The sequence below is a fragment of the Talpa occidentalis genome, unplaced genomic scaffold (assembly GCF_014898055.3).
Source record: "Talpa occidentalis isolate TD23 unplaced genomic scaffold, MPIMG_talOcc4v2.1 talOcc4.8, whole genome shotgun sequence".
NCBI classification, from domain to species: domain Eukaryota; kingdom Metazoa; phylum Chordata; class Mammalia; order Eulipotyphla; family Talpidae; genus Talpa; species Talpa occidentalis.
The window spans coordinates 9685082-9706166 of record NW_023605194.1 but is presented as its reverse complement, the minus strand read 5'-3'; the positions used below and the strand labels follow the sequence as shown (position 1 = coordinate 9706166).

The window sequence follows — 21085 nt, the reverse complement described above, 5'->3', positions numbered from 1 at the left end:
AAATTTCAACCACAAATACTATGAGCTGACAAGGCGAGGCAAATAGAGAACTCAGTGGAGACAGAAAAGCCGGCCCCTATCAACTTTGGCTGATGCAAGAACAGGGTGCAGCTGCTGCAGATTACCTCTACTGCGCACACCTGAGCAGGCAGGTCCTTCCAAGTCATTCTCCCCACCACTCACATAAAAGGCTTACAGTGCCTACAACAGAGGGGACTGATCTCAGAGAGAAAGGAGTCGAGCCATAAAGGACTTCCTCTGACTGTTGCCAGAACAGGGTACCGAGCCTCAGCCAGGCTCCCCGAGAATCTCACTGCACCCAAAGGTCCCTGAGCTGTGTTCCCAAGGTGAGCTCCATGCTCAAATGGTAACCATGATTTTGTACCTGGCCAGGTAGCACAGCCTCCTTTTTATTGCTTGTAGTTGTCTGACAAGCTCTCCCTGGAAAATCCCAGAGATATAACACAAACTATAATTCCAATGACACAGGCTATCTGCTACCACTTTTAGTACTCGCAATGATGGCATCCAATTATATTAGAATACAGGGATTCCCATTTTGCCACTCTCTTCACAGGATGGTGAAGGATGGGTTATCTGGAGGCATGAATAAGAGACTTACTAGAATTAGGAGCTGGGGTCGAAGAAGCTGTGTCATCAAGGGACCATCTGTAAAAGGAAGAACCTTCTCCAAGCAGAACCAATTTTCTCCCTGTTCCTACTCCAGCTCTGCCGAACTAGCTGATAGTCACCTCCTGCTTGGCAAACACAGTTATTCTAGTTATCGGAGTTTAGGGATAAAGAAAAAAGGGAGAGAAATTATGACTCCAAGATACTGTCTCTGGGTTTAATTTGAGAGCTTTGTGGTTGGAAAACTAGATGCCATGTTCTGCCTTTGTGGAAAAGGTGACATCTGGGTTCATTAAAGGTATGTAATAGATTTTGATAAAGGCTATTTTTCTAAGTCATTAAATTGGTTTTTAGGAACTTTATACTCGCCTTCATTTGAACAATTATTAAACTGTAAAATAGAACTGCACGACGGCGAAAACCGTAATCTGAAATTTTACAGTCAGCCATAAAATGCTATATTATTAAACTATACTGAAGATGCCCAAGCCCATTACAACTTTTTAAATGAATTATAAAACCCTTTACTGCTGATAAAATAATCTTAAATTATAGTATTGTGTATTCTAACAATATGTTGAACCTAAGTTTGCTACAATGAAAACATGCCAATCACAAGGAAATCATTCTGCAGAAGCCTACAGTCTGGGGCCTTGGCTTGGGAAGGCAGGGAGACCAGTGTTAGCAGGCCAGCGGAGAGCTCAGGCCTGGGGGAGGGCCTCAGCTCTCAATTCTTCTGCCACAGGACTAGACAGGAGTCAGAACCTGTCCTGTTTACAGCCTGCATGAGCGACACTTAGCTGGGCCCTGGGGACAGAAGAGCAGTTATTTCTCCTTAATGTCGCCCCATTAAGTGAGATTGTTTTTTTTTTTTTATGTCAATTGTTTAGTTGCTGAGTACCTGCCACTTACCTGTATGTAAAGTCTCCCCAAAATTCATATGTTCAAGCCCTAAACCTCCAGTACCTCGGAAAATGATTGCATGTGAAGACAGTTTCAGAGGTGATTAAGTTCTAAGCTCCAGCACCTCAAAAAGTAACTCTCTGTGAACTGTTTTAAAGGAGTGAAGAAGTTAAAGCTACTAGAGTGAGCCCTAAGCCAGTATGACCAGCGTCCTTGTCAGAGATGGAGTTTGGATGCAAAGACAGCAGTGATGCCCTCACAAGGGAAAGGCCATGTGCAGGCCTAGGTGAGGCCAGGTTGTGGGGCGGGGGAAGGAGCAAGGAACCAAACCTGCCCACACCTTGACCTCAAGCTCCCAGCTTCGAGAACCATGAGAAACAAGTCTCTGCTGTCTATGCCTCCAGCCTGTGACAGCCCAAGAACAAAGGCCAGACTCTGCGACACAGAGTGACAGGCACAGCCATCTACATGAAATCCGGCCCCCAATGTGAAAGGCCTGGCTTCTGGTACCAGTGACCCCATGTCCCCCTTCCAGTAGGGTTTGAACCCACAACTGAAGATGCATTTCGGCATGCCGGACCATACAGCAGCCTTAACAGAGTCACACCTGATTTTGAGCTCTGACCTCAAGCCCTCTCCTGGATGAAGGGCTTTGAAAATGCTCCATAAGCAGTTACTTCAAAAAGTGTTTTTACAACAGCCTTTTTCCTCCTAGGGCTAACGTGGGTGGATTCTGGAATGTGTTTTCCCTCTGAGCTCATCTGTTGGCACCTGGAGCCGGGAAGATTAAGTCCCACAAGGCTACTGGCAGCCTCTCCACGCTGGGAGCAGCAGGGCCCACCACTCAGGGCCCTGGGGCCACTTGGCAGCTGGGTCCAGGGCTCCTCCAGCATGAGGCTTCCCGGGGTGCCCAGAAGCAGCTTGGGTGGAGGTCCTGTGGCTTTAGCACCTTTCCTAAGGGAAGACCCGCGCCTTCTCAGTGCATTTCTCCTGGAGTGGGGAAATAAACTCTCTGAGCAGGAAAGCATTATGCAAGGAAATGCTAGGGATAGCCAAGATTTGGATTATTTTATTTTTTTTATGGGATGAAAACAACAGTGGGTGCTAGAAAACACTGTGTATTACACAGAAATGATGGAAACCTCACCCAGACCATAAACCAAACACCACAAATAGCATGAGGCACCAGGGCCATTTTCTTACACAAAAGGCCCAGGAAATGGCATCCCTGTGGCCACAGGCGTTTAGATCCAGGGCATGTGCTGAGGGCTCGCTGCTCGCAGGACCCCTGCTGCACATGAAAGGCCCATCTTCAAAATCCCTGCCAGGGAAACCTGTCTGTGCTTTGGTATAAACACCTCCAAGCATTCTGGTCTTCCTGCAAATGTCTCCATGGAAGGGTCACATGAGAGTACTTGACCCAGGTGCTGGACAGGGAAGTCCATCACTCAGAAGAGGACGAGGGTGTGAGGGCCCAATGTCCCAGGGCTCCCTGAATGATGACAACCAGGTAAAAAGCCTCAGTTACCACCGCTGATTACACGCTCTCCAGCCCCACCCCGAGGGAGTGCTCCTTGGGGAAGTCACTTTCAACGTCCTGAGTGTGTGTTTGGTGGTAACCACAGTCCCTGTCACTGCTTGTGCCTGCACTGCTGCAAGATTGGGTCCAGCTCCCCGGCCTGCTGGATGTCTCTTTATGCTCCCGTCCATATGAGGAAGAAACCTGAAAAAGACAACCAATCACGCCCCCCAAAACACCTAGTCACTGTCCTGGTTGGTGAGCGCACAGCTGTGGCCAGAGTATGAGGCGCCGTGAGTCCCTCTGGTGGAGGCCCCCATCCCCGCCACCGGACCTCAGCCTGTATCTGCACACTAGCTAGTCCTCGTTTGTGTCCTTTGTAATGAAACTACCTAATCTGTCACCTTAACTACGGTGCTCTCTGGAGTCCTTCTAGCAAATGGAACCTACAAGAGTTGTGAGAACCCCTGAATTTGTAGCTGGTCGATCAGAAGCCCAGGTGACTTCAGGACCCCTAAAGTGTGGGGGCTGTGCCTGGAGCTGCTGCATGTGTGCTGACTCCTGGGCTCAGTGTCAGAGCTGACTGTGCTGCAGGACACCAGTTGGTGTCAGAATTGGCATCATTACCTTCCTTTATGCACCAGTCTGGCATCTCAATCTGCCAGATGTTCCACAAGAATTTAGGGACTGATTTAATCTATAGTGATGAATAAGTTCTCCAGAAACAAAAAGGTAAAGGCTCTGTGTATCCATTTAAAATGCACAGAAGGGAGAGGCTGCTTTTCTATCTCTCTGCTCCTGACCAAGCCTCTCTGCATCTCAGGCCTATTGTCTGAAATTTGGGAATAATCATAGAACTGACCTCATGAGGTTATCATGAGGTTACACACACACACACACACACACACACACACCCCTATGTATAAAAAGGTGCACATTTGTTTTATTACCAAACCATAAAAGGCAGAGCTGATCCAAAGTTATCAAAGCCAAGTAGCTGTGAGATGTTATATGATTTGATTGTTTATAATGCTTCCCCAAGTGGGGTTTGGGAACCACTGGTGTATACAACATTATTTAGGTGGCAAGCAAACATTCCTTACTGTTTTAATTTTAATATTTATATAGTGATTTTAATAGAGAGCTAGCATGTTGGTTCACATAAGTTTCACATGTGTTATTAACAGCTTCTGATGAATCTAAAAACAGCAGTGTGTGTATAAATATATCTAGTAATTGAGTTTAAAGAAAAATATTAAACAAAGAACAGTAATGGTGGAACAGAGAGATGGGAAAGACGGCCAAGCTGTGGGCTTTGAGGTTAAGGGCTGGTTCTCAAACAACAAACAACCATCTTTTCTACAACCAAAAGTATTTCCTCTGCCCTCAAATGTGTCACTGTAAAGGGCAGGAATGGGCACTGAGCAGGTTTTCTAGGATCCAGCAGACCGGGTAAAGGAGGAGTCAGAGTCCTCAGTGGTTTTTTGCAGGTCTTTTACTGGGATTTACCCGGTACACAGCAGGCAAGGGCGCTGGGGGGCCTGGAGGCTGGCAGGCCTCCCAGCCCCCACAGCCTCCCAGCCCCTAGCAAGTCTTCACTCTATCTGGGCTCTCCAGCCTTCTCCGCTTCTCTCTCGGCTTCTGCTGGCATCCCCGTGACGCCGCCCTTAAAAGCACAGTCTCAGCCCAGGTGAATCCCATCTACCTATGCTCACACCCTACTCCAGGTGCCCGCCATCAGGCATGCACTCAGGACCACAAGGATCCATCATCTATCCTGATGGCGTGAGGGCAGAAAAGCCTGACATTTTTCCTTACCCTACAGTCACCTCTTCCTAATGTCAGCCCTGGCTAAAGAGAGGTGGTGATGGCCCCTGACCCCCTCTGTCACCCAGGCTGGACCCAGGTGTAATTACTGCACAGCTCTCCCATCATGGTGTCACGAAGTGGATTGCAAGGATGAGGTGGGCATGGACACGGTGCCAACTTTGTTCCCCATGGCTCCCCAGCCTTGGCCCCCAAGTCTGGCATTAAAGCTTGAACACATGTCAGCAATCATGATAATACAACAGTCACCTGCCAGGTGTCCTTCATACTGGGCCCTCTACATACTGACACTAGTTCTTTAATCCTCTCAACAAACCCAAGAGGTTGGTGACATTTTAGAGCAGAAATTCAGAGAGGGCACGAAACACATGCTAGATCACACAGCAAGAGCAGGTGAGCGGGGCTTCTCACTCGGCTCCAATCAACCCCAAAGCTCGTGCTCTTCCCAGCAAAGCAATGGCTGGGCCGTCAACCACAGGTTAAAAAGAAAGTGCTGAGAAAGTGTCTGCGTGGTAGCTCGGCTTGGCTGGAAGGGGTGGATCGAGTGCCAGGGCCCCGGTGTGGAAATAAGCACCTCTTTCTCTCCTCCAGCTTCCCTCCCTCTCCACCAGACCTCCTGTGCAGACCCCACCATCCTGGCCTCGCTCTCCAGCATCTTTTCTCCAGTGGAAGATTAACGGGACGCTGAAGCACCCCATTGCTCTGCTAGCATAAATTGCAAGAAAAACATTTAGAATATTGATTAAGTGCTTCATGCTAGAAGATTTAAATTTACCTCCTGTATTTCCAGGATTAGCTGACATAATGGGGTCAGTCTGCTGGCACAAATGATTTACAGAACACCCATTGGCAGCTTTCCTTTTAAAACTCAACACTTAAAATTTCACTTTGTCCCGGCCAGCCTAGTCTTAGGTATTTAGCAGATTTGGATAATCGCTTTCCTGCCCTATCTAGACTTTTGGGGTTGGCCCCTGGGAAGAGTTGCAAAATCATTTTCAGTGTGGTCTGGCCCCATCTGGTACAAACAGATTTGGTTGGGGTCTGAGGAGGGATCAGGCTGCTCTTCCAGGATGAAAAGTCTTGTTTCAGGTAGAGCTGAGTTTCAATATTCTAACATCTAATATTCAAATTTGATACTCAGAGACAATGGTCCCCCTTCTCCAGGGTTTTCTTGTTGTTACCCGTGGCCAACCACAGTCTGGAAATACTACCTGCCTGTAGGCTAAGGTAAAAGGTATCAGGCTTTTCTGCCCTCCCGCCATCAGGATAGATGAGGGAACCCTGTGATCCTGAATGCATGCCTGATGGCGGGCTGGATCCTAGAAAACCTGAAGTGGGGATACCTGCGCTAAGACTGTGCTTTTAAGGGCGGCATCACAGGGATGCCAGAAGCCAAGAAAGCAGCAGCAGAAGCCGAAGAGAAGCTGAGATCACCAGAGAGTCCAGATAGAGTGAAGACTTGCTGGGGGCTGGGAGGCCTGCCAGCCTCCCCGCCCCCCAGCACCCCTGCCTGCCATATGCCTGGTGAGCCCCAATAAAAAACCTGCAAAACCACTGAGAACTCTGACTCCTCCTTTACCCGGTCTGCATGGGATCAGAAAACCTGCACTGTGGCCTGTTCCTGCCCCTACACTGCCCTAAGATATTCTGAGAGACCATTTTCCCATAATTTTTATTATAGTATGTTGTTATAATTGTTCCAGTGTATTAGCCTTGTTGTTAATTTCCTACTGTGCCTACTGTATACATTAAACTTGCAGGTAAGGGACGACTTCAAGGAGGAGTTCAAGGAACTGTTAGGTGGTGTTTAAAATGGGCAAATCCCATTTGTCTCCTGCCCCTCCTGCCAATATAAAATCCCCGAGACAGAGGCTGCCAAGTGCCCGGTCCCTTTCTGTAAGCCTCCAGCTCTGCTCAGGGAAGAGCAGGAACTATACTGAAGCTTCCCAGGGAGGCCAGGGCGGTGTGGACCTGGCTTGAAATCCAGAGAACAGACCAGGCTCTTTGTTCCAGGTTGGATGCCCATTGCAAGGGACAAGCAGGTCTTCGCAGTGGGACCCAGTCTGATCCCCAAAGTAGATGATGCCGTTGTTAAGGGGAAGAGGCCAGCTGTCCCTGCTTTGCTGATTTCAGCAGTAACATCTCACAAAGGCTGTCTGTTTGGACCCTGCCCTCATCTCTCATATGACTGAGAAGGCTGTCTTGCTGCCTCCCTTCTAGAATGCAGGTTAAAAGTTCCACTAGGAGGAGGGGAGGAGACATAGCACTTGAGATCTCCAACTGCTGGCCCCCCAGTCCCTCTGCAGACTTGTTTCATTTGGCTCCCATACACACACATACATACACAAGCCCAAAAACTCTGACTTGGAATGTGACCTGCATTATTCTAGAGCTCCCAGACGGCTGACAGTATCCTGCACCGGAAAGTGAGGCCTGGCTCCCATTCCACCAGACCTTGTCCTGCCACTCACCCATTACATATCCTTTAGGGAACAGAGAGTGAAAAGGGCCAGGGGTAACTTTCCCAGGTGCTAGCCCTCGTCCCAAGGCCCTGTTCTCCAACCTGTATAATTTTTTTCAACCATGGAAATCAGAGACCTACAAATGCGACTTTAAGAAGCCTTCGCTTTAAGCCACCAGACTTCAGTGTGAACGGTGATGCAAAATAGAGACTTTTCCAGCATGTGCTTATATCTCCCAAAGATATTTACTTTAAATAGGGAGCAAGTAGAGTCCATTTGGTTTAAATACCCTGAGCTTTTTCCAGCAACCGCTCAAATGCACAGAAGATGAAATAATTGGTCGAATGATTTATGTTTCTTTATTTTTCACGTGACCACTTTGACAAGTCAAAGGGATATGCCAACAATAGCACAGCCTGCGTCACGCTTGTTACTAATACGACTGCCAATTAATCCTGACATGGGAGCTTGGCGGGTTACCCAAAATCTGGTATTTCATCACCTTAGGGGGTTAGGACTTGGACATTTCGATGACATTTTATACTAATCAATCACCTTTCCTTTTTTAAAGCTGGGCCCTTCACAGGAACTGCAGAGGAATCCTACAGACACCACACACAGGGCCACCCATTTCCCCAAACAGAACTGTGTTTGGTTTGTTGATAATTACACTTGGAAGCCGACTTTTGAAAATGTTTATTCTTATTTCTTTCCTTCCAAGGGGGAAATCTATCTCAAATGTTAAGACAGAAACTCAAGTCCCTGAGAGTTTTCTCATATTATTGTATATTTTAAAATATTACAAGAGGGTGCTTCTCGAGGGAAGTGAACTTTAGAGCTGCCAAAGATAGTTGACTTTCTCCAAATCTGTTACCAATGGATCCCAAGCTGGTTTAAGTCAGTTCTATTCTGAGTAATGACACATGCAGCTGGGACCAACGCCATTCTGAGATATTTCGAGGACCCCCTGGCAAATGGTAATTTATCTGGAGACAGGCAGGCAGGCAAAGGAAGGACAGATGGGGAGAATAAGTCTCCCGGGAGCCTTCCCTGAAGCAAGAGTCCTAAATCAGCCCCGTGACCACGTTCTCCAGGTGAAGGCCTGTCTCTCATCACTTGATCATCCCCTTTTCACATCCCCCGCCCCCACCTCCAACGATTCTTTCAACCATTTTTAATATAGGTCATGCTAAAAAAGTCATCAAGGCAAACAAAGTTCTACTGTTAAACTTTCAGTCTTTCACTGGTGTCTGCTGGAATGCTGGCATGAAGAAACAGCCTACAGTACGAGCTCTGGATTGCCCTATTCTTCTAGGCGCTGTCTTCAAGAAGCACTGGGGTGGAGATGTCTATCTCTGGCAACTGGCTTCTCCTTTTCTATTCCTTCCACCACCTCCAGCTATAATGAGGCATGAGTGACAAATATTGGATGTATTTAGGGTAAATAACATTATATTAAATAACATTATGTAGTCACTGGGGAAAAAGATGTGGCTCCCTCATTCCTGGGTAGTTCTACACCTCCATGTCCTGCTCTGCAGGGAAGTGAAGTGGCAGCTCCCAGGGAAGGCTCGTGCCTTAGTTTCACTCTGTGCCTCTGCCCCATCACTAACAGTGGAAGGAAAGGCTCTGCTTCTTAGGACAGAGCTCACGTAGCCCTTGGTGTTGCCAGAGCAACCCTTCCCAGAAGAGCCCTCTCTGCAGGGAGGGGCGGCTGTGCAGGTCTGTGCTGGAAGCCAAACAGCAGGTGGCCAGCCCATCACTGCATCAGGGTAGGTGACCGTGTTGGGAGCGGACAGAGGATGGAGATCAGCGAGCTAGAGGAAGAGGGAGAAGACAGGTGGGAAAGGAAGCAAGGACATCAGAAGTGGGAAAACCCTCCTACTTTCTAAAGTCAAGAGAGCATTTGGCAAAAGAAAGCTTTGGTGAGGCTGCTCTTTGGTGGGGGAAGGGAAGAGGATACAGGGAATTCGTTCCAGTGACAAGGGTGGTGTGGCTGCATGCCACTTGGTCCACACCCCCAAACACAGGAAGACCACGCAGAAAACTCAGGCTTCTAGATTCCTGCTGCTGGTTCTGTGACTCACTAGCTTCGCAGGCTGAAGCAAAAGTGCTACTCCCTTGAGTCCCCATAACCCCAAATGCAGGAGTAAGACAAACAATGCTAAAAACATAGCAGCACCCCCCAGTGGTCAGGAGGATAACCCCAAAGAGACAAAGTGTGAAAACGCTTTATGAGCATCTAACACATACGTGATGTCCCACAAAGAGCAGAATCCTCATTGCTATGAAGAGTTCAGTGAGAAGGGAAAAAATTCGCTTGCGTTGAGCAAATTCAGGGAACTGCCACTGTGGTTCTGCTCTTGGAGACCTGAATCAACCCAAAGACGCCTCTTGGCCATTCTTACCAGACTCTGTTCACACCAGGGGTTTGAGCTTTTTCTTTGTTTCCTGAAGAATGAACCCCACATAGACTCCACATCAGAGTTAACACTTCCTAGTAACAGCACTCCAGGGACCTTAGGGTAATATTCCCTGTATAACTCTATCAGCCGTGGTGGCGATAAGCCCCGGAGGCCTTCTTCTCAAAACACCACTGCTTTGCGGCCACCACAGATTGGGCACAGACAGGCCAAAATGACCAACCCAACCAGCTCTACCACCCCACAAACAGAAAGATGGACTCATCCACACAGCCCCCACATTTTACACAGGAAGGTAGCAAAGCCAATGACTAGTGCCTGGGCACCAAAGCCCCATCCCAGGAGCCAGCAGAGTCAGCCCCGAATCCATCCTTCTCTCTACTCCACGGCACTTCCCAGCCTTCATTTTTCATGGTAAAAAAACGCCTTTAAGATTCAAACCCAAGCAGCGCTGGATCATTGTCATCAATCTCAACATGGCTTTCAGAGAACAACCCTGCCTTCTCCCAGAAGTGGTGCCATCGGGGAGCTGGGCCCCACTCTTACCTGCAAATTTGCACAAGGTGGCAACACATGAGTGGGGATTTCATTCTCGGACCCTGCTGGCCCCAGGGGCTTGTTCTTGACCCGGAAGGCGCTGGTGGTGGTGGCAGTGGTGGTCTGAACTGGGAGGGCAGGCTGCCACACAGTCACATCGGAGCCATTGCCAAAGGCTTGAATTGCATTTTCTGCAGTAAAACAGGAGGAAATCCAATTTCAAAGTCAGGCAGCAAATATAACAGACAGGATACATGAAGCCAGAGAGGCACGCTGGAAATTCTGATTACAGCATTGGACATCTCTGAACAAAACCCATCCATCCATCCACCCTCCACAGGCTGAGAGCCAGCCATGGGGTCAGGTGCCCCCAAATCAATGCATTCATTAAACACTGAGCTGGACACTTAGCTATGCTCTAAGAGCAGCAAATATTTATCATGTTCCTATTTATGTGCCAGGTGCTGAGCAAGATCCTTGTTCTGAAATACTCCTCAGTCCAGCCTTTTGAAACTCAGCCTCAGACCTGTGATTTGGGATCACAATCACTGTTCTATCTTCCAAGAAAATCCTTATGCTCTGTCAAAACTCTATACTAAAAGCAAACTAATTAGTGCTTTTTTTTTTTTTTTTTTTTTGAGTAACACATCCTTCATTATGAGACTGAGGCCACTAGTGACATCACACTAATTTGGCAAGCAATAAAATCAAACAGTTAAAAATGTGATTCATGACCACAGACCACCTACTATGAGCCAGACAGCGTTCAAAGTACGAATGTAACCAGTTCCTTAAAATGAAAAACCTGCCTCGAACCTCATCAATGTAGAGTGTAAATTTAAGTAAGATTGTTTTTCCCTTTCTGCTCCCAGTCTTCTTAACAAAATATGCATAATTAGGTAGGAACAGCCCTGCTTAAATGAAAAGTTTAAAATGTAAAACTTTAAAAGCTTATTACAATTTCGTGGGATTAGATTGTTTTTATGGCAAGAGTAAATTGGTTGTGTGGCGTTCCCCTTCCCAAAATGAATAAAAAACAGTTTTTAATCAGGTCCTCCGGGATTTGGCTTGGATTTAGGAATTTTTTATTTCATATTCACTGTATAAGAAATCAAACTCCTCCATTTGGGACCTGAATGTGCAAATTGTTAATATATGACTCTTAGCTGGCATTTTTCGATATACAAGACAGAATAATTTAAGCCTAATCTTCCTTTTAGAAGTGACATTTTGTTCTAAAATTGTTATCCTTTAAGTTCAGCAAATTGGAAGCTTGTTTTCTGAAACTTTACATTTTTTAGGCTGTAAGAAACAGCTTCAAATTAATATAAACGCTTTTTTATGCTCCTAGTCATGTTACATGGCTCAATGGGAGGGAGGGATGGAAAGAGAGAGCTACAAAGGGGAACCAATTTCCTTGAATGACCCAAAGTGGCAACAACAAAAAAAATAATGAAATCTTCCTTCTCCTTGTTAAGAAGTATAGATTCAAGAGACCCTTGCTAGGTACTGAAACTCCCTGAGTTTTCTAGGGCATTTGCCTCCCACTTGAGGAAAATTCCACTTATTCATCTGTCTGTCTATCCGTCCATCTGTCCATCCATCCACCCATCCATCCATCCATATATCCATCCATCCATCCATCCATCCATCCATCCATCCATCCATCCATCCCATTGTCTCTGGAACATCCACTAAATGCCAGGCACTGCCCTATGGTGAGGCTGCAGCAGTGAACAATGACAGCCTGAGGAGGCCACTTTTTTGTTGGGAGGCCAGAAAGAAAAATTTACAATACATTCAGTGGCAAGAGATGTTCAGGGGTGTTTGAAACAGGGTGTTTGAAGCAGGTGGATTTGCAGTTTAGATAACAGTGATGCAGGGAGGTGAAGGAGGCATCTGAATAAAGACTGGAGTGATAGGAACTGGCATCTGACCTCTCTCTCCAGCTCATGCCTCTTCATCTTCCCATCCCATCTGCCATGCACTTTGGCTTTAAAGTAACTGTTTCCTCCCCCAATAACCAGAGGGAAGTAAGGTTGGAGCTGTGTTCATGATAGGGGGATCCAGGCGAGGTTTGGTTAATCTGAAGGGAGCAGGAAGGAGTTACTGCATTTGACTTGAAATCTACAAATTCCAGTTCCTTCTACGCTAGGGCTTTTTGCAAGAGACTGAATTTACAACCTCGTGTCTTTGGTATGCTGTGCCCCTTCTAATCAAGGTATAAACAGAGTGACTATGAAAAATTCTGGCTGGCTTTGGTCCCTATTGAGGACCAAATGCATTTATTTTTATTGAAAAGTCATTAGCAATAAGATACCAGACTACTCTTCCCTTCACCGAAATATTATTAAGCAGAGACAATGTTAATTTCTCTGTGAGGGAGCAGATCTCCTGCTATGATCTTTTTTCTCACACTGACCTCTTTTGTCATTGCTTTATCTTCATTAAAACTTGTATCCTGCCAGAAGAATGCTCAGGGTATGGAAAAGAGGATGCACATATTTTTTAAGTCAAAACAAAATAGGAGGTGCTAATTCATGGTATACCAATGCCTTGGTGAATGTCTCCACACTTGAGGCTAGTTCAGTAGGCTTGAATTTTGCTTAAGGATCCAAAAGCTTTTTTAAGTTTTAAAATGATCAAGCCTTTGGTTACAGTCACGTTACCCCAGTGCCTAGTGAGCAAATGACTCAGATATTTCTTTTCAACAAAGGAAATAATGAGGAGGTTTTAGTAGTAATTTAAAAGCTTTCTATGTGCATGTGGTTGGTGGATTCTTTAGAACTGAATCACTGTATGGCACAGCGTCATAGAGAAATTGTCACTTGAGGGCATGGCCTTTGAAGGAGTGGTTGAAACTTGATTTCTAGAATCTTGGTCCTCCAGCTCCCACCAGGAAGCCACCTGGCCCCTGATGATCAGGTAAGTGTTCTTGTCCAAGGGTCCGTCCACGTCAAGCATGAAACAAAAGCTTTTTGGGGGACAGAAGAAGGAATTCAAGTTTGCATCCCATCTCTGGCACAGAAGGATTACATGCATACCAGCCTGTTACTCAATGTGGAATGGAGATAATAAGACCTACATCTCCTAGGGTTTTTGCACAGATGATAATATACTACACCCCTTATCGTGTGAGTTTGCACATATAGAAGGCACCCAATAAGTTAATGGTGGCTTCCCCAAAAAGGGAGTGAGGTTCTCCAGTGTCTCAGCTAGCTGCTCACCTGGACCTGCACTCCTTGGTGGTCAAAAGGGGAGCCCAGCATGGTGCTTTGGAGTTATTCTATGAATACTTATTTTTCACATCATGCATTTCCTCCTATCACTCTCCCTTTGGGAGACATGTTTCCAAACTGCCTAAAGGACACTGCAGTAATAACCCATACTGTTTCCAAACAGGATCCCTGCAACACCCCCAGAGCTCGGCTAGTCTCCCCAGATAACCACCATCCCGAGGCTCTGGGTTGCATCACCAGCTTATCCTGCTCAAGAATCGCTGTTTCGCCTCTGAGCCATCCTTGAACATCCAGGGGGCTGTTGATGTTAGCATTCTAATTTTTCTCAGGGAGTCCTTCGAGGCTTACCCACATCTAATTTGTCTGACTTTCTCACATCGTATATTCCTCCCAGGTTTTAAGAACCTCTGGAACAGACATTGTGCTGGTTGCCAAGATCAAAATTTGATCTGTGGGCAGAAGTATTTTTTCCCACATAATGCACCCTCCATTATTTGAATCTCTTGCTCTCTCAGGCCTTTGGCACTGCAATTTTGACAGCACCTCATTCATTACTTGCTCCATTCCTGCTGCATTACCCAGGAGGCAAGGCCAAGAGATTCACCACCACAGGTCAGGGGAAAGACACAACCAATGGGGAGGGGCAGCTGGCTAAAGTTCAGAGGGGCAAACTTGCCCAAGGCTTTGTTTCCTCTTATAAAAACACTCACTAAGACAGGTGTTGTCCTTGAAGAAATTCAGAAATTTCAAGCACTCTTCCAGGTCATTGCCACTATTGTTGCAGTCACACCAGGGGGCCACGCTGAGGCTGCTGGAGTCCACATAGTTGGGGGTCATGACTGTACCTAGAACAAAAACTAGGTGTTACTCTTGTGTGATGATGCAGACTTTTCTCAAACAAATGTCACCCCAACGGACGCACTGAGGATAATAACCAACACTGTGTTTGCTGAGTGGGAAATTATGTTAAGCAGAGCATTTTCTCAGCCATTTATCTTGAGCACATAAAATAATTTACACATTTACTTTAAAAATTAGACCAGAACTCCTTGAGTTGCACTTGGGTATTTTTTTTCCTGCACCGATGGCAGGCGTGTCAAGGAGTGGGAGAGAATGAACTCAGAATGCATGCGTTGCCAAGTCCCTTGCATTTTCTTGAACATGCCATTAATCTTCATAAATAGAGAGAAGTGGTTCTACATTTCTTATAAATCCTTTCAGGACTTTGACTTCACTTCTGTGAGAAGCGAATGGTTTCCCAGAGTTACACAGGGAAGCTCAGAAACGATCCTTTTGGGTGACTGAATGTATAGAACGAGGACTCTGCTCGCCAGACACTCAACTGATTAACTAAAGTCTTCCAAGTTGTGAAGGAATTGGCAACAAACAGTGGAAATTCTCTAATCTGGTGTCTCCTAGAGTATTGTCTCAATAGCCCTCAGACGTCCTCGAGCAAATGCTGGGTGGTCTTTCTTGCCTCCATCCTCTGTGCTCATGGTTTTTTCTGATGAGTTCTGCACTGGCACAAATAAACAATACATTGAGACTTAATACAACCCAAATGTCTTCTTCTGGGTGGCTCACACCAGGCAATGCCTGCTCCCGCCAAGAAGCCTTCTGTTTTTACATATTTTGTAGAAGTAAGAAATAATAGGCGGTCAATGATATGGTTGGTCACAACAGAAAGAAACAATTTCCTTGAAAGCTCTTCTGGGTCAAGGGCGTATCTCCTTTGCCCCACCTTCCTCACTGACTTTAACGAAATAATATCCCAATGTATGGTGGGATAAGAATTTCAACTAATAGCAGAGAGGGGAGCTCTGGACTTCGGGTGAGAAAGAAAAAGGTACACCAAAATTGAGTGAAGAGATTAAGATGTATCTGCTAAGCACCCACTGTTTGCATGGCACTACTGTGGACCTTTGACATATGGAAGAATTAGGACAAGCTTTGTCCTATAGGAAGTTAGAAACAGTGGCCAGTGTGGAGGAAGAGAGCCAAGTCCAAGAGAGAAATAAATTGGGTCTGCAGAATGCACTGTCTCAACCAGTTGTTCTGTTAATTGGGGAGGACTTCATCACTGTCAGGCATGGAAGGGTTTGCCAAGCCCAGGATGACTCCACGGAAATGCCTGGCAGTGCCAAAGCCTTGGCTATTCACAGGATTTCATGAGCCTGGACCCCTGAAGAACAGGGACTAAAGTATGAGTAGCGATTACATCTATGAGTGGATCTGAAGACCCTCCACACAGTCATTTTTGGGCTTTTATGTATATTTAAAAAACACAAAACTTTGTGCAATAAGCATGCATTGGTTAAACCTGCAGTTGATAAGTAACCCACTAGAGACAAATTGGTTTAAGGAAAGGGGAAAGTGAAGACACATGTGTTATGCTGACTTAAGGAAGCCACACTCGTAGGGCACATCCACAAACATCTCCAGAGCTGGTGAAAGGTATGATTCAAGGGAACACGGGGAAACTAAAGCTGATATGAGTGTGTCAGCACTGGTAACATCCCTGCATTAAACTCTGACCTTGATTTCCCTGGTGGCTCTGGTTGCAGACAGTCTGGTGACAAAGGCTCCATTTGTGCTGTTCTTGGTGGGAAGCTCTTCCTGCTGCGTGACTTGTGAGCCTGGCTGGGCCACCCCACTCTGACAACCGTGATGTCCCTCACCCGCACAGCTCTCACTAGGTGTTCCTTCTTAAATGTCAGTGTGATGGAGCCCTGGGCTGCCTTCCACAGTGCCAGGTACCCGCGCGGCCTGCCTTTCCTCCTGGGCACAAGCCTAGCTCGCTGTGGCTCTCTCCCCGCCTGTGTCTGGTTTGGCTACCCTGTTCTCCTGAAGCTAAGAACCTGATTCTTCTGAAGCCACAGTCTTCCCAGGAAATACTGTTCCTGCTGTGTCTGTTTTCAGGGAAGGAGACAGATTTTAGGCTCAACCACCTCCTGCCCACCAAAAGCTGAATCACCAAGAATGTGAATGAGAAGGAGGATCTCAATATTTAGGGTTCATTCCCAAGGGCCATTTTTGGGAAAGAGACAGATGTCCTCAGGCTGTCTGACTTCCCAGTGCCAGGTCCAGGCACCGGGCTGCAGGGCTCTCCACTCCTGCCACAGGCTTCCTTTCCTACTCCCGTCCTGCTGGTCCGCTCCCCACTGAGTGGCCTCGGAGCCTCACTTGCAGCCCCGACTCTCTCATGACCCATCTCTGTCTTTGCCTTTGCTCATCCATGAGCTTATTTCTCGCTCATTTTTTAAAAAAGATTTATTTATTTAGGCATACAAGAGCTGGGGTACAGGCCAGAGGCGCGGGGGGTGAGAGGATTCACCAGAGACAGAGTGGGGAGCAGAACAGGCAGACTGACCAAAGTACACTGCTGAGGGGAGCAGCAGGCAAGGCAGGAGAGGTCTGCTGCGCCGTGTGGGTTGCTTCCTGGCTGGGAATCGAACTCGTGCTTCAGTGGCTGTGGACAGCTTCCTAGGTTGTGTCTTAACCCTTGTGCCAACAGGGAGGCCCCTCGCTCATTTTTTTATAGGCAATTCCTAAAGGGCCTCACATCAAAACGCCAGTGCAGAGGGAGTTTTGTTTTCAGACAGAGCCTGCTATCGTGGAAAGAGCCTGCCTGTGTTCCTCCCCATCCCACTTCCCCCAACTTACCGATTAGCCCCGAGTAGGCCAGGAGGCAGTCGGCGTAGTTCTCCTTCAGACAGCTGCTGACAGACCTGGACTCCGGTTGGCAGTTTGTGAAAAAGTCTGCAAGGCGAGACCTGTAATTGGAAGAGCGTGTGAAGGGGGCGCTTTAGAATAACCTAAGCCTCTGCACAGATAGGACTTGTCTTCATTCCTTCGCTGATAAGGACATTTTCCACACCAAAAAAAAAAAAAAAAAAAAAAAAAAGACAACCCAGAAACCGTGAATTCTTAAAATGTTGGCATCCTTTCTTAGACAATTCCCCCAACTGTCCCCTCTGAGCCCCCAGTCCTCACCCAGCTCTGCTTGTGTGGAAAGAAGCCTTCAGGGCCAATAACTGAAGAAATCTAGATGCTTTGAAGTTTCTATTCAATATTTATTTCTGACTAGTCTTATTTGCATCTCTAGGAAATATGCTCCTCTTCACACTCACCGGAGATCCACACAGGGAAAATATTTACTTTATACAGAAACATGTCCCTGGCATCAAAATAGGATCCTACAGCCCATCTGCTCCTGTAATTCCTACTGGCTTTAAAAATACATGTGTCTGTCTTGTAAGCAGTCTCTCATCCATCAGCCCAGGGGCCAGTGATTTATTCCAGCCAAGGGACACCGAGGAGGAGTTCCAGAATCCAAGAGAAGGGTGAGAGGGACAGGTGTCCCTGGCCCTGAGTTGGGTTCCACATGGTCTGGCTGGGTATGACAGGCCCGTGGGTGAAGCTGGTGCCTGGCAGGGCCACTGATCAGAACGCAGAATGTGTCTGCTGTTTGGGGACTCTCTAGGGGCCAGTGCTGTCCACCGGAAGCCCTGGGTGGGGGTGAAACTGCAGAGACAGGAAGTGAGGGAGGCCACAGACATGCTGGCCTGGGGAGCATGAGGGCTCTGAGTGGTCAGCCACATCTTGCAGTCTGAAGAGAACATTGTTGGAGAAATCCTGAATGAGAGCTGGCCACCCTGAGGTCATCGCAGCAGACAAGAGCTCTGTTTCTATGCAGGAACACAAAGGACTTCATGAGAATTTAAATTCCCCAGCAATTATGAGAGACAATGGACAGTTGTCTCAGCTCTTGTCTCTCAGCAGCCTGAGTTGACAGCCAACATACCCAAGGCTCTTTTTACTTCTTCCCACCCAAGAAACTGCTCAGTAGCAGACTTTACGGTCTAAGTTTGTGTGGGTGGGTAGAGGCAGGTAAGCTGTGTGGAGATGACTAAGGCTCGTGAAAGGCCTGCAGGAAGTTGGTGACGCGTCCCTTTACCACAATTGTAACCAGGGAGGCATTAAAAGGCCCGATGAGATAATCCAAGCCTCACATGCACATGTGCGGGGTTCAGTGGGCTTGGTCTCTCCTTGAACCCTTGTAAACAAGGCATCTGAGCCTCCCTATCTGTGCCGATCTGTCACTCCGTATGTCTGTCGTGCGCCTGGTTCCATCACTGTGTGTCCCCAGGGCAAGCGCTGGAGCTCTGCTTTATTTTCTTTGCACAGCACCTGATACTCCTCCGAGAGGCCTTTTACAGGGCTCCCCAAACAGGCCTGTGTGCTGGAGCTAAGTGGCTTGGCAAAATCTGCAAATGAGGCTGTGTGTGTGCCTGGATCTCACCCACAGTCTCAGCCTCGCTGGTGTTTTCCCACTTTAATTGAACACACTGAAGGGCGGCAAACCTGGCTGCTTGCTGTAGCCTGGTTAAAGGATTTATTTTTCAGAGGAAATCCCTAAAGGTGGCTCAGTCTTACTCAACTGGCTCCAATGGCATCCAGCTTGGATTGAGTGTTAATTTCAGGAGAATTCTCCTGGTCATGAAAGTTAATGATCTCATAGTACTGAGCTTCTAACTTTGCAGAGGCCAACACGGTTCAGGCAGCTGGGGTTCCAGTTCCACACACAACCGCATCAGCTCTGCCACCTGGCAGCCCTGAGCCCCTGGCCAGTCCCCAGGGATGGACAGAAGGTTGCCATCTCCAGTTTCTCGTGGTCTCTCGCGCTGACTATTAACCGAGCAGTGCAGTCAGGGGGATTACTGTCCTTCAGTGCGGAGCTAATGCCACCAGACTCATTTTGCTTAACAACCTCAGAATTGACTCACAATTGTACCCTGGAATGAAAGGCTAATTGAGTCAGTCTGGTGCGGAGAGCACAGCCCTGATTGGGAGGATAAAACTAGACATACTGCTCTGAGCATAACCCTGGACAAGCCAGATTTTGAGGAGATCATCGGCATCAATCCCAGACACCAGCACGGCCAGCGGATGGAAAGAGTTTCAAAATAATTATGAGCACATGCAGCATTGCTACAACACGAACGTGATTCCTTCCCAGGACCCACCTATCTTCCACTTTTATACTCAAGACAAGATGGTCACTGCGTCGGAGTCACACTTTACAGACAGAAAAACCAAAGTCAGAAGTTTAAATAGTGGTGTGCTGGACCCGCTCTTGACTGGTTGACTCGTAAATTTCCAGGAATTTGGGCAATTAGTTCAGATCACCTCAGTCGTGTGAAAGTGGCTTTGGAGGGAGTGTTTATACTGAGGTCATCAGCAAATGCTATAAATCAGGGAGTTTTGTGTTGTTCTTGGAGGACCAGTGGTTAAATATTTGCCAGCACAACCTTGTTTCAAAACCACTATGATGTGGTCTGTCCTACTGATAAATCATAAATCGTGTCTTCAAAATTCAGTCCCAAACCTTGTGGTGCTCACTTCCCTTCCCATCTCAGGCAATTTTGGGTCAAATGAAACGGTGTCTTACTCACTAACCTCCAGTCTTCATTACCTCCCAGAGAAAGAAAACAGCCCTCCCCCAAAGATCCTTCCTTCCCAGCATTGTCTACTCTTACCAACCGCTCAAAGCAATGTGTGCAGATGGTGACATGTGTTGACAAAACAGATGAATTCTTGTCTGTTCCATTGAATGATGTGTCGATTGCTTATGATATAATGATGAATAAGTTCCCTGTCCCTGAACTTAAATAACCTGCAATCTAGAAGCCAAAACAAACAAATAAAAAGATTATAATAATATAGAGGCTAGTTGGTAATACAAGGTAAGAAAGACTTCTAATAAAAATAGCTAATGTGAAAAAAAGTATTTCCTATGTTAGGCATGTCTTTACACACTTCATGTTTTTTTCCTGACAATGCTAACAAGGTAGGATCTGTGACTTTATTGTCTTCATTTTACAGATAAAGCAGCCATGGTTTTGCAAGTTTAGTCATGTGAGTAGTAGAACCAGGATTTAAAACCTCAGATTTTGATCCTACAGCTTAAGATGTGATGGCTGTGCAGTTACAGAAGCTGGACCCAGAAAGGCCATGATATTGGGGCTGAGCCCAGAGGATGGGAAGGAGCTATGATTGAAGGTAGAAGAGGGCACTCTAAGCAGAAGGATATTCCAGGCAGCTAATGACAAAGTAACCACAGTCATAACTCCAGGGGACCAGTAAAGGAGTGTTTGCTGTGCCTGATCTAAGTACTTAACGTGTAGTCACACATTAATTCTCTCAACTATCTTAGTAGGTGAACCGCACAGCCCCATTTTACAGATGAAGAGACTGAGGCAAAGAGAAATTGGGTGATTCCCTCTGGGTTATGCAGTTCTGTGTGGAGCCTAACATCAGAGCCGAGTTCCTTCTTGGTCACCACACTGAGCACACACACCATCCAGAAAGAGCTCATTGATTATTTGGGGCAGCCAGGCCACTGGAGGCAAGTGGTGTTGCATGGAGCCCATGCTGGTGGTGATGGGAAGAGCCTTGGGTGACCTAAGAGTTTGGCTTTTATCCTGCAGGTAGTGGGAACCACTCAAACATTTTAATCAGATAAATAACATAATCATATTTGCA

The 21085-nt window shown here is 46.8% G+C and overlaps 1 protein-coding gene across 6 annotated transcripts in view; it reads right to left on the bottom strand.

Annotated features, from left to right (window-relative positions):
* GFRA1 (GDNF family receptor alpha 1) overlaps window positions 1-21085 on the bottom strand; it is a 202963-nt gene that overhangs the window by 14539 nt on the left and 167339 nt on the right. For all 6 annotated transcript variants that reach the window (XM_037496780.2, XM_054690497.1, XM_054690499.1 and 3 more), the window contains 3 exons: window positions 17204-17313; window positions 14251-14385; window positions 10311-10492 (listed from right to left, as the gene is read on the bottom strand). In XM_037496780.2, the coding sequence (XP_037352677.1) occupies window positions 10311-10492; window positions 14251-14385; window positions 17204-17313 (427 nt within the window). The remainder of the gene's footprint in view (window positions 1-10310; window positions 10493-14250; window positions 14386-17203; window positions 17314-21085) is intronic.